We start from the raw sequence: 10,983 nt of genomic DNA, 5'->3' as shown, positions 1-10,983 counted from the left end.
AGCAGGGTGGGATTGAAGCACGGACAGGGATGAGCCATCAAGGGACAACGTGAACGTCTCATCCTGGGGTGTTCCACAGCTGGCAGGGAACAAGCCCCACACAAATGCTGGTGTGCAGCTCCTTGATGTGGACCGCAGAACTGCTTCCCAAAGGTTGCTGGAGAGGACACTGGGAAGCAAAGGTAGCTTGCTAAGGAATTAATTGGGTAGTTTCTGTGCTATCTGAAGTAGTGCCTGATAGGACTCGGGCAAAGTTGGAGGCACAAGTAATTTTACAGTGTGAAAATAGCATCACGTGGACATTTTTAGGAGGAACAGATTTGCAGAGGGCTATGGGCAGTTCACTGTTACATTTTCCTAGAATAAATCAAAATAATCTTTATATGCCAAGGCTGATTAAGGAGGTGTCTCTACTATGGATACATGTCGTTGCAAAATAGGAGAAGTAACATTCTAGGAAATGCATCCCACAGTAACAGTGTTAATGCAGCACCATGCTGTGCATACCAGGTCAGTATTTGTGCAGCTTTTTTTTGTATGCTGAAGTTGCTTTGTCACTGTTGTCCTCTGAAACCCTCTTAACTTTTGCTGAAAATCTGTAAAGTGGAAATTACCAATGTTTTCTCTCTGCACCAGTCTGTACTGTGACTGAGAGAGAAGTAGCTAAGGGACCGGCTTAGTGGTTGAGGCAGGCTGGGCTTCATCAGCCTAAGAGTTGGGTTTGCCTATGTGCAAATGGGCTGTATCTCAGAGGAAGGCAAACATGAGTATCCTGAGCATCTCAGTTTCTTGCTACCTCTCCGTTTTCTGGATTTTACTAGTTCACTTCTTTTGGTTAGTGTATGAAGGTAATGGTGGTGCTTTGAGGCAACAGTGAGTGAACCCAGTGGATGCTGGAGCAGAACGTGCTTATCCCTCTGTTGTCTTTTTGATCTCACCTGGGTTCACAACTGACAGAAGCTGTGTTGAATTATGAGGGAGAATCACTGGCATGTTGAGGCACTTGCTGGTGTTCAGGAAGCCATGTGCTTACCTTGGTAGTCAAGTCAGTGGTAAATACTGAAGGGTAACAGAACCTGGGAGGGCACAGTTTGACAATCAAATTGAAATAGATTGTTAACTAATCCTTCCAATTTTATTTATTAGTTTTGTAATTATAGCAAATGAAATCCTCACAAGTTACTCTGATTGCTTGGCTTACCTCAATTTATATTCAAATCTCACTAAAACACATTTCAGCCTTTTCTTAACAAGGTGATGAAAAGTGCTATCCCGTGGAAGAGTAGGGGACACACATTCCAGCATTACTTGCAGTCACCTGTTTGCTTTTTAATGTTGCTGTTGAATTTGTATTTAACTCGGGATTAAAGTATAAGCTGACGTATTTGAATAAGGATATCTTTAAGCCATGAGTTCTTAAAATTTAAAAAAAATGGCTGCACAGTTGGTTAATAGAGATTTTAAAACACAAAGGATGCTGAGTAACGAGGACATTGTACTACTGTTGATTGGAATCACGAAGCAGTTTCATAAAGACTCATGGAGCCACTGGAGTCCCGCTGCATTTGTGGCAGTGGTGGAAAGGGATGAGGTGCAGGAGCTGCATGGGTGGTGATGGGCAGAGGGCAGGGAGCCTGCCTGGGAGCTCCCAGGAACAGGCAGTGCCCCCGGGAGGGCTGGTCTCGGGGAAAAGGGTTAAACACTCAGGCTTGCCCTTCACCCAGACAGGGCTGAAGCATTAGGATTTGTTCCCTATGTGCCAGACAGCACTCAAGCAGGAAAAGGTATTCCCCATCCTCAATGGATGCACTGTTTTAGCAGGGAGCAAGGCTTTTAAATGCCAGCAAGAGCTTGTCACTGACTACCATTTGCTCACAAGTGTGTATCTCAGGTCACCCCCGCGGCTCTAAATGGGGTTTATATTTTTTATTTCTGAAAGGAGGTTTTTGTATGATTTTCAGGGTGGGTCTTTTTCACTTAATAAGTGATTGATAATGACTGGATTTTGATCAGATTTTCCAGGTGACTCTGGAGATAATTTTTAATGGTCTCCATTGTAAATTTAAGAAAAGACTCTGCTCTTTAAATCTAAGTGACTGTTAAAAATGAGCTACAATACTAGCTAGGTTTGTTTTCCCAGTTAATAAAACCCGCTGTTAATGGGACAGTGAGCAAATGTCACATTCACATGTTGGTATCTATCAGATCAAATCAAAATCTACTGTTTGGCACAAGAGGTAAAAAAACCCACGTTGTAATAAAACTGTCACAGGATCAGCGTCTCCTGCTTTGTAAATAAACATCTCTGCTTTGCCTTGGTATTTCTGTAACATCCGGAGACTATTACCCTGTGCTGGTGCTCTGGTTCATTGACAGTTTCACTTAAACAGTTAAACAATAATACGAAATGGAAAATGTTCTGCCCATATTCCTTAGTTCCTTTGTGGGTTTTTTCCCACCCCTCAAATGTTTTTTTGTTGGATTTTTTTTGTTGGATTTTTCAGTCAGTCGCCTTAATAATTGCATCTTATTTTCTATTACACAGGAAAATACCGAACTGCTCACAAACCTCATTCAAAGCCAAAAGTATCAAATGTTTTTGAGGTAGATTTTCCAGCAAATGGAAGTGACACAAAACCCATGGGCCGTTTTCAGTCAGAGGAGGAACTGTGGGCCCGCTTAGAAGAGCTCGAGAGACAAGAAGAGATCCTTGGTGAACTTGACAGGTACAGTGCTGCTGTGGCGCAGGCAGGGCTGGAGTTCAGAGAGCTGTGAGGGGGACGCTGTTGGTACACAGAGGCTCTCACCAGCAGGGCAAGTAGCTGATCATACAGATGGAATTAAAATTATATTAGGTGGAAGGAGGGTGGGACATGAACAAAGCATGCACTGCAGTGCTGGAGCTCCTGAAGTCTGCCCCTGTGCACCCACAGCAGTCCAGCCTTCTGGTATTTTTCCTTTAAGATGAAGGGGGGGAAGTGAAATTCATTTCCCACAGGCTATGAAAATCCATAGTTTTCCCTGTGGGAGTTAAACATTTAATGCTCAATGACATCCTTAGATCTATTCCGATCCTCAAGCAATACATGGGTTGTTAGCTATGGTGTCACAGTTTTGGTATTTCCGGTTGGTGTGGGAAGGACACAGGCATTGTTAGAGGGCACAAAGAGGTACCTCGGTCTGTCTAAAAGTATATCACCTGAGTAAAGAAAGTTACCTACAGGCGAGTTCATTGCTTTGTATGTTTGTGTCTCTCAAGAGCATGAATGGCATTTGTTCACTTTGGTATTTTCCGTTCCATAGGATGCCTGATACAGTTGAGACAAATGGAGAAGATGCAACCTCTTCTGAAGAGGAGAAGGAAGATAATGGGACAGATGTGAACGGGATGTGTAGGGCAGAGGACTGTATTACTCAGGGCAACTTCCATAAAGAGCTTGCAAATTCAGACTTGTTTGTGGGGCAAGTTAATGGCTCGACTTACTATCACAGCGATGATGAAGATGACAGAGATGTTGGAGATAACTCTGTTCCAACTATTTTTTTCTCTCACACTGTGGAACCTAAAAGGGTTTGTGCTATATTTAATTTTTGTCTTTTGCTCAAGAGATTGCATAAAATGTAAATGCCATATTTAAACCTGAAAACTTAAGATCTGTAGATGTAGTGGATTGCTAGCTGGAGGTGACATTTGGGTTTTTTTCAAATGATTAAAAACTCACTGTATAGATTCTGCAGTCCTAAATATGGTATTGAAAAAATGATCTCCAAATGTCTACCTTGCTGTTCTGGCTTCTGGCTGTTGTAAAAGGCACTATCTTTTCTAGGAGTTTTTTAAATGACTTCTTACTTGCCTTGAAACTGACCTTTGGACAGCTCAGCTGTTGAGCAGAGCTTGAATAAGCAGACTGTCATATTTTATATGCAAAATATGTGTACATTAGGGCAAAGAAATGCCCCAGCCTAGTGCAAGTGGTAGAGAAGAAACAGTGCACACTATGAATGTTACCATTCATACATTTGTTTAATTTACCTATGCTTCCTAGTCCCCAGCCGCTTGGGTAGGAGAACGTCAGGAGTCAGTTGATCTGCAGCCTGGTGATTGTTGATTTTATGGTCTAGACCATCATTTGTGTTCAATTTTCAGGTAAGAATAAACACAGGAAAAAATACTACTTTGAAATTCAGTGAAAAGAAAGAAGAGGCCAAGCGTAAAAGGAAGAACAGCAGTGGCAATGGCCACACAACTCCAGAGCTGCCCAACATCAAAACCCCAGCAGACATTTACCGGTGGGTAATTTATGGTGGGGCTTCCCCCTGAGCAGACCTTCTCCTTTCATTTCTGTCCTCCTAGAGTGTGAAACCCCTCCCAGCTGTTTCTTTCAGGAAACTGTAGAACTGAATTTACTACTTAAAAATGAAAGTTTGTGCCTTCTGCATGGTTGCTGTGCTTTCATATCCATGAAATATTTCTGAGCTTAACGCTTCCTTTTCCAAATAGCAGTCCTTCATTTACCTGCTTTTTCAGAGCTTCTGAAATGCAGGTAAATTTGCCAGTACATACCATCCTCAGAAAGAAATGCAGCAGTTATGTGATGTGTTCTGGTTAATTCCCTGCCATTTTTTTCTGTTTGTTTTCAAACAGAACTGACCGGATCTACCACTTGTAATACTCCTGCTTTTCTGGTTATTGATTTGCTGGGCTCTGTCTCTCCCTTTCTGTGTCTTCAAAACATACTCAGCTCTTTGCTTGCGTAGTTTCTCTTGCATTCCCTCTCTCTGGCCTCAGTCTGTCACTTTCTGTATTACCCATAAAAAGTACTGCTCACCCGTAGGACACCCACACAACAGACAGCTTGAAAAACAGTGCTGGGCTTAGAGGATTGTGCAAAACAGTAAGGTGACATGATAGTTAGAACAAATATTTAGGTCTGTAAAGATAAACACAGACACCTATTGGATTGGTTGATAAAGTGATTGTGAAAATCCCTCTGTATGTCTGTGTATTTGGGTACCTAAATAATGTTAAACGTGTCACAAAGTGTGAAAGGTGAAACCACGTCCTGAAGTTGCAGCTGCTGGGGCTGAAGATGAGCAAAAGATTCTTCTGTGCTCCTCTCCCTGAGCTCTCCAAACTTCATCTTCTGTAGAGATGTATTTCCATAAGTGCCTGATGAATAAAGCTGTTAGAAACAAGTAACACCCTTAAAACTCATCCAGTCATTGGGCTCCTCCGTTTTGAGTTTGATATTGGCATTGTCTTCTCATTCTCCTCCACCCACCCTTGACTTTCTCAAGTCATGGAGAGGGAGCACAAGAGCCATCTTTGTCAGTTCACAGTCTGTTAATACTTGAAGAGTGTCTTCCTGTTGATCTGATCTTAAAAGCTGATTTTTAAATTTTTGTTTCTAATTGAAAGCAGATTATGACACTTGTCAGGAAAAAGCTCCATCCTTTCCATGTGCAATGAATGTTTCAAGTATTTGTTTTTGTATTCTGCATTTGACAAGGGCTTAACTCTAGAAAACATTCCCAGGTTGTGATCTGATTCACTTTACAGAAACATCCCTGGTCATCATTTAGTTTACCTTTTTTCCAACTTACTTCTAACTCACACCTTTCTGTTTTCTAACATTTTTCAAAGAGCTATGCATTTTCTGCTGTGAGTACCAACTTAATGCTTGAATAAAGGACATAACAGCATTCACTCTGCAGAATTGATTCTTGTACATTGGTAAATGAAGTGCCTCTGAAGGTACAGTATTATGATTCTGCAGCGAAAAAGTTGGGAAAGCACATCATAATTAATTTGTACAAAAGACAAAGCAAGATCACTGTAAATTTGTCATCTGATCCTGAAATGGTTTATTAAAGCTAACATTTTCCTTTATAGAGTCTTTGTTGATGTTGTGAATGGAGAATATGTCCCTCGTAAATCAATTTTGAAGTCTCGAAGCAGAGAGAACAGTGTTTGTAGCGATACCAGTGAGAACAGTGCTGCTGAGTTTGATGACAGACGAGGAGTTCAGAGGAGTATTAGCTGTGATGAAGCCACTCAGAGTGACAACAGCGAAGGCATCCTGGAGGAAGAGGAGGGGGAGGGGCAGCAGCAGCTATCAAAAAAGCTTCCTCCCTCTTCAGGGACAAGCGAGGTACAGTTTTTAATTCATTATTGATTGTTGCCAGGGATAAAAATGAGAAATCTAATGACTGTAGTTACCTATACCATCAGTTTGATTTCTTTAAAATAATTCTCCGACTCCTACCTAGTTTGCTTCAGAAGGACATACCAGGTGACGGGCCTGTGTCACACACATCCTGTAGGCAGAAGGGAGGAGCTGCTCACGTGGCTTCCCCAAGACTTGAAGCTCTTCCCGTAAAGATCCAACAAAGTGGTCGTTCAGTGGTATTACTGAAACCAGTGTCCTGTGTGCTGGGTCATCATGACCATTTCACTGCAGGACAGACAGCAGGGTTTCAGACAAAAAGAGGGAAATCTGTACCTTGTAACTGATGAAAGGGAAGAGGTGATTCTCTAACCTGATTTCCAAGGAGCGTTTCAAGTTTAAAGCCTATAGATATCTGCTGAATTACTATTTTGATCTGCCATTAGCAGGGAAATTGCCTGGTGGAAGGAAGTTTTGCACCCCTACTCATCCTATTCCAGACCAGGCCATTAGTGATCCCAAACAAATCTGTTTACATGTGTTTGGAAAGTTCAGGGCTTCATCATAAAGAATGGCTGTATGACATAAGGGAAAATGTACAGTTGCTTAGTGACTGGGTGAATACAAGAATTAAATGTAGAAATTCGCGGCACAGCGTCTTCACTTCTGTTTTGTAAGAACTTAACACGAATTTTTTCAAACTAGATAAAACTTGAGTCTTCAACAGTTCTCAGTGCAGTGGACAAGTTCAATGAAAACACTATTTTTTACAAAAAAAAATTTTGACAAGAAATGAATTCCTCATAAAAGCTGTTGTTTATCACCATTTTTCATGCAAACAGCTACAGAGGAATCCAGGCAGGATGTGAAGATTCATGATGGAAAATTTATCTGTGGAGTTAGCACTCCACATTGTATACTTTCATTGAATATATTTGCTGTATTTTTATACAACATGAGTACACTTTAGATGTTACCCATCAGTCTCTTACCTGAATCTGGCATGATTGTTCTCTACAATCTAATGTATTTTCTAAGCAACTGAGAGAGATTGAGCAAAGCACTCCAGTCAGATGTGCTTCCCTAAATGTTGTTGGTTTGCTTTTGGTTGTTTTTGTAGGTGTTTGAAATCCATTATTTCTCCATTACCATTTGCAAGACACTGACTTTTTTTATTTCTAATTTTGCCGCCATCACTTAGTTTGTGCTTTGCTTACCTGTTTTTGAAAATGAGCTTCTTGTTAGATTAACGGTGTTGTACAGGCACAGCTTTAGGCACACTTGGGCTACTGGAGCAGAAAACAAAAAAAAAAACGCTGCTTTTTTTGCAGGTCCTGCAAGAAGAGAATGGCCTGTTTCTTTTGCTTTGTTTTTCTTGGTAACTGAGTTATGAAAAAGCAGAACTAAGCATAGTGACTAAATCTGGTGTGCATTCCTTTGTGCCCAGCATGAGCATCAGACCTTGGATGTGAACTGCTTCCCCTTGTCCTTGGGCATTCTGAATCCTCTGTTTTCAATACATAGTGGAGTGATTTGTTCTTAAATATGTTCATGAAAAGTAGTTCTGAGCCGCTTGTTTTCCAAGAATCATGGTCATTTCTTTGCTAAGTTGAAAAGGGTTGTCACCTAATTGGCTGTCTACAAATTACAATTTTTAAACATGAAATGCTTTTATTAGGCCTTTTATAGAGAGAAATAGTTGGAAGCAAGTTTGCTGTTCTCTTAAATATAAATTTTTTTCACCATTTTTTGATCATACTTGGTAGGGAAAAAAGAAAAAGCAAAGTGTGTGCTTGCCTGTTCGTATGCACTGTTTCAGCTTGATGCAATTAGAAGATATTAATTAAGTCATAAAATGACGTAGGATGGAAATGCTGACATCAATTTTGCAAAGTCTCTCCATTTGTTATCCAAAATGAAAGTGTGTATTACATCAGCTGTTTTATTTCTTGAGCGTGTGTCAGTGTGGAGGCAAATTTTTACATCACTTAGGCAGTAGGAATAAGATTGAGTAGTACTTTTAAGATACTGACTTTCAGTCAGTCATCTTTGAACAAGCTATATTTTGAGGTTAATTACAATGTGGTTACTTATGCAGGCAACAATCATTGATTTAAGGATATTTCTTTACTTTTGATTAGAAGAAATAACAATTCTAATCAGGCTAATATAGGGTAATGACCTTATGGGCATAGCTTCACATTTGCATTTTATTAGCTCATTCTGAGTATTCTCTTCTGTTGTAGGCATTTTCTGGGACTGTCATAGAAAAGGAGCCTTTGTCTCCCTCCTTGATTCCACACCCAGTCCTCCTCGCTCACCCAGTGCTGCCGACCATTCTGGAGCGCAAATCCGAGGAGCTCTTGTCCGACGCCCCAGAAGAACCTATCAAGAGGATTTCCAAATTCAGAGCTGCCAGGATGCAGCAGACTCACTAGGTGCTGCCGAGCCCAAGCACGAGCACTCTTGCCTGGTTTCACCTCTCTGGAGATTATATAAAGCCTTCTCCGTAGCACCCACGCAGTTTCCAGGGTGTCCTGTGGTAATTTGGCACCGGTTGTCTCCTCAACGTTCACTGGCAGCATTAGGAAAACAAACAGTTCAGTGTTTGAACACTTGAGTATTCCTCTTACTTTGTCGGTTTCCCTGTGTGCTGTCAGCACCTTTGTATATGTTTGCCTTATGATAGCAGCACTTGGGTTCTTTTTTCATAAACTGTTCCTTACATACATTGTTTTTGTGTTTAAACCTAAATACAGGCAGTTTTGTGCCAGCTGTGATGTTCTACATACCATATGGACCATTTTAAGGAAACTTTTCACATTTCAAATAGATTCACCAATTATATTACATTACTTGCTTTAGCATTTTAAGACACACTTGTATTCACATTGCTGTAGGTTTTGCAACTAGGTGTCTGCTAAAAGTTTTTTTCCTTCTTTCAAACCTCTCTGATATCTCACTGTACAGGTCTATAAAATGCCAGGTTCATGTACATTGCAGGGAAGTTTCTTTGATGGAAAAGGGTATTTTGTAAAACTAAATTTTCAGTAAAAAAGCTGTGAAACTTGTGTGTTTTTTGTCGCTTTACTACTAATTTGGAAGCACCACCGAGTGGTTTTTATTTTGAACTCGCATTTCTAGCTTGAAGTGTTTGCTACCACATGGACATAAAAGCAGTCCATTTTCTTCTGCCATTGTGTTTTAACCTCCTGCTAATGAATGTCCATGGAAATTGAATGCTCTTAAGGAGAGAAGCATAAACTCAGACTCTTGATTACAAAATCTCGTCGTTCTTTTGTATACTCAGAAAACATTGTAATTGTCTTGGGAATGCCCAGAGGGAGTCAGCACTAAGGAAAAATGTCTTAATGCTTCAGCGTTATTTCAAAATGCAACAGCACTGCAGCACTCAGGGTACAGTTTGGTGTATCCTTCTTGTGACTGAGAGCAGTCCTGGCTTCAGGGTTCCCTGCCCAGCAGCTCCCTCCAATCTTCTTGCCATCCCCTCGTTTTACTGACACATCTTTTTGTTGTTTAGGGCCACCCCTTCAGTGGTAGTAGGTGACAGAGATGGGCTTTAAAAACAAACTGTTGGATTTGGTTTGATTTCTTTTTTTCATTGGTGTGTGGGTTTTTGAACTTAGTGAGTTTCCTTTTGTCTCAGCGTGTCCCTAACAGCACAGTTAGAGGGGTGATTGTATGTTGAGGTTGTATGTTTCCCTTGTAAGGACAAGGGAAGAGGATGGCAGAGGACCTGGGGAGCTGGAGTACCTTAAACTGATGGTGTTGTCCAGCTGACTCCATCAAGCCACAGCCTCAAAAGTGAGGCAGGAAGACTTGGGAGGGGTAAGGAGGGACTGTGTCTTTGTAAATGGGCAGCCTGAGAGCCGTCAGCATCTGATTTTCCAAATCTTGGCAAGCAGGACATCAGATAATGCTGTTTCCTTGCCTTCCCCTAAAATAACTGTGCCTTGTACCCGGATCCTTTGCTCTCAGATCACAGCAGATGAGCTCATGGTGTGGCTTTGGAACAGAGTCACCAGTTCCCCCTTGTCTCAACACTCCTCTCTCTGAAAGGGACGTGGAGGCGCTGGGACTTCTTTTTCTGAGGTGACTTTAAAAGTAAGCAGAGGCGCCCTGTGGAGCTCTGCGGTCCCCTGTAAGGAGTTTGGGGAGCCGCAGTGGTTCCAGGGGCAGAAACCACTGGCCAAGCGTGGCAGCAGGAGGGGCCAGCAGCTTCTGGGGGAGCAGCCCACCACAACTGGGGGTCACATTTCCCCGCGGGACAGAGCAAATTGTATTTGGCTGCAGGAAGAGCTGCAGGGAAAGTTGTGGAGCCCTGCAGCGCCCGCAGCGCGCCGGCTGCGAGGGGGCCAGCGCCGCTCCCAGCACATCCTGAGAGTCACGTTGAAAGTGTTAATCATTAACTTGATTCATGCTCAAATGCGGATTTTTTTTTTTTTTAAAGCATATTGCATTAGTACTAAAATAAGCCATCAATGCCAGTCCACCCTCTATTCACGGCTAAATATTTAAAGGAGGTTATTTATAGCTTCTTTAATGAATTCTTGGCTAAACAAAATGAAATTATGTCCTAGAAAAGTAGAAGCTATTTTGTAACCAGAACAGTGCAACTGTAAAATATAGTTCCATGAATATGTATTTTAAATAACAAGGGGTTGAGATCCAAGACTACCAGACATGGGTAATTAGAGGAAAACTGAGAGGAAAAAAAAGGGGGGGGGGGAGAGAAAAACCCCTTTAAAAAGATTTATTTAGATATCTTGTGAAATACTTCCCACTTCCAGTTACT

At 41.5% G+C, this 10,983-nt stretch overlaps 1 protein-coding gene across 1 annotated transcript in view; it reads left to right on the top strand.

The window, feature by feature from the left end:
* Positions 1 to 9,238, top strand: part of URI1 (URI1 prefoldin like chaperone) — a 41,227-nt gene extending 31,989 nt beyond the window's left edge. The window contains exons 7-11 of the mRNA XM_066194394.1: positions 2,546 to 2,726; positions 3,304 to 3,571; positions 4,148 to 4,290; positions 5,894 to 6,152; positions 8,414 to 9,238. Coding sequence (XP_066050491.1) covers positions 2,546 to 2,726; positions 3,304 to 3,571; positions 4,148 to 4,290; positions 5,894 to 6,152; positions 8,414 to 8,605 — 1,043 coding nt within the window. The 3' untranslated portion in view covers positions 8,606 to 9,238. The remainder of the gene's footprint in view (positions 1 to 2,545; positions 2,727 to 3,303; positions 3,572 to 4,147; positions 4,291 to 5,893; positions 6,153 to 8,413) is intronic.
* The last annotated feature ends 1,745 nt before the right edge of the window (positions 9,239 to 10,983 follow it).

Source organism: Chamaea fasciata, unplaced genomic scaffold (genome assembly GCF_029207755.1).
Source record: "Chamaea fasciata isolate MVZ Bird 193981 ecotype frontalis unplaced genomic scaffold, bChaFas1.0.hap1 SCAF_12, whole genome shotgun sequence".
In the NCBI taxonomy this organism is placed as follows: Eukaryota; Metazoa; Chordata; class Aves; order Passeriformes; family Sylviidae; genus Chamaea; species Chamaea fasciata.
This window is presented reverse-complemented; position numbering and strand designations above follow the sequence as displayed.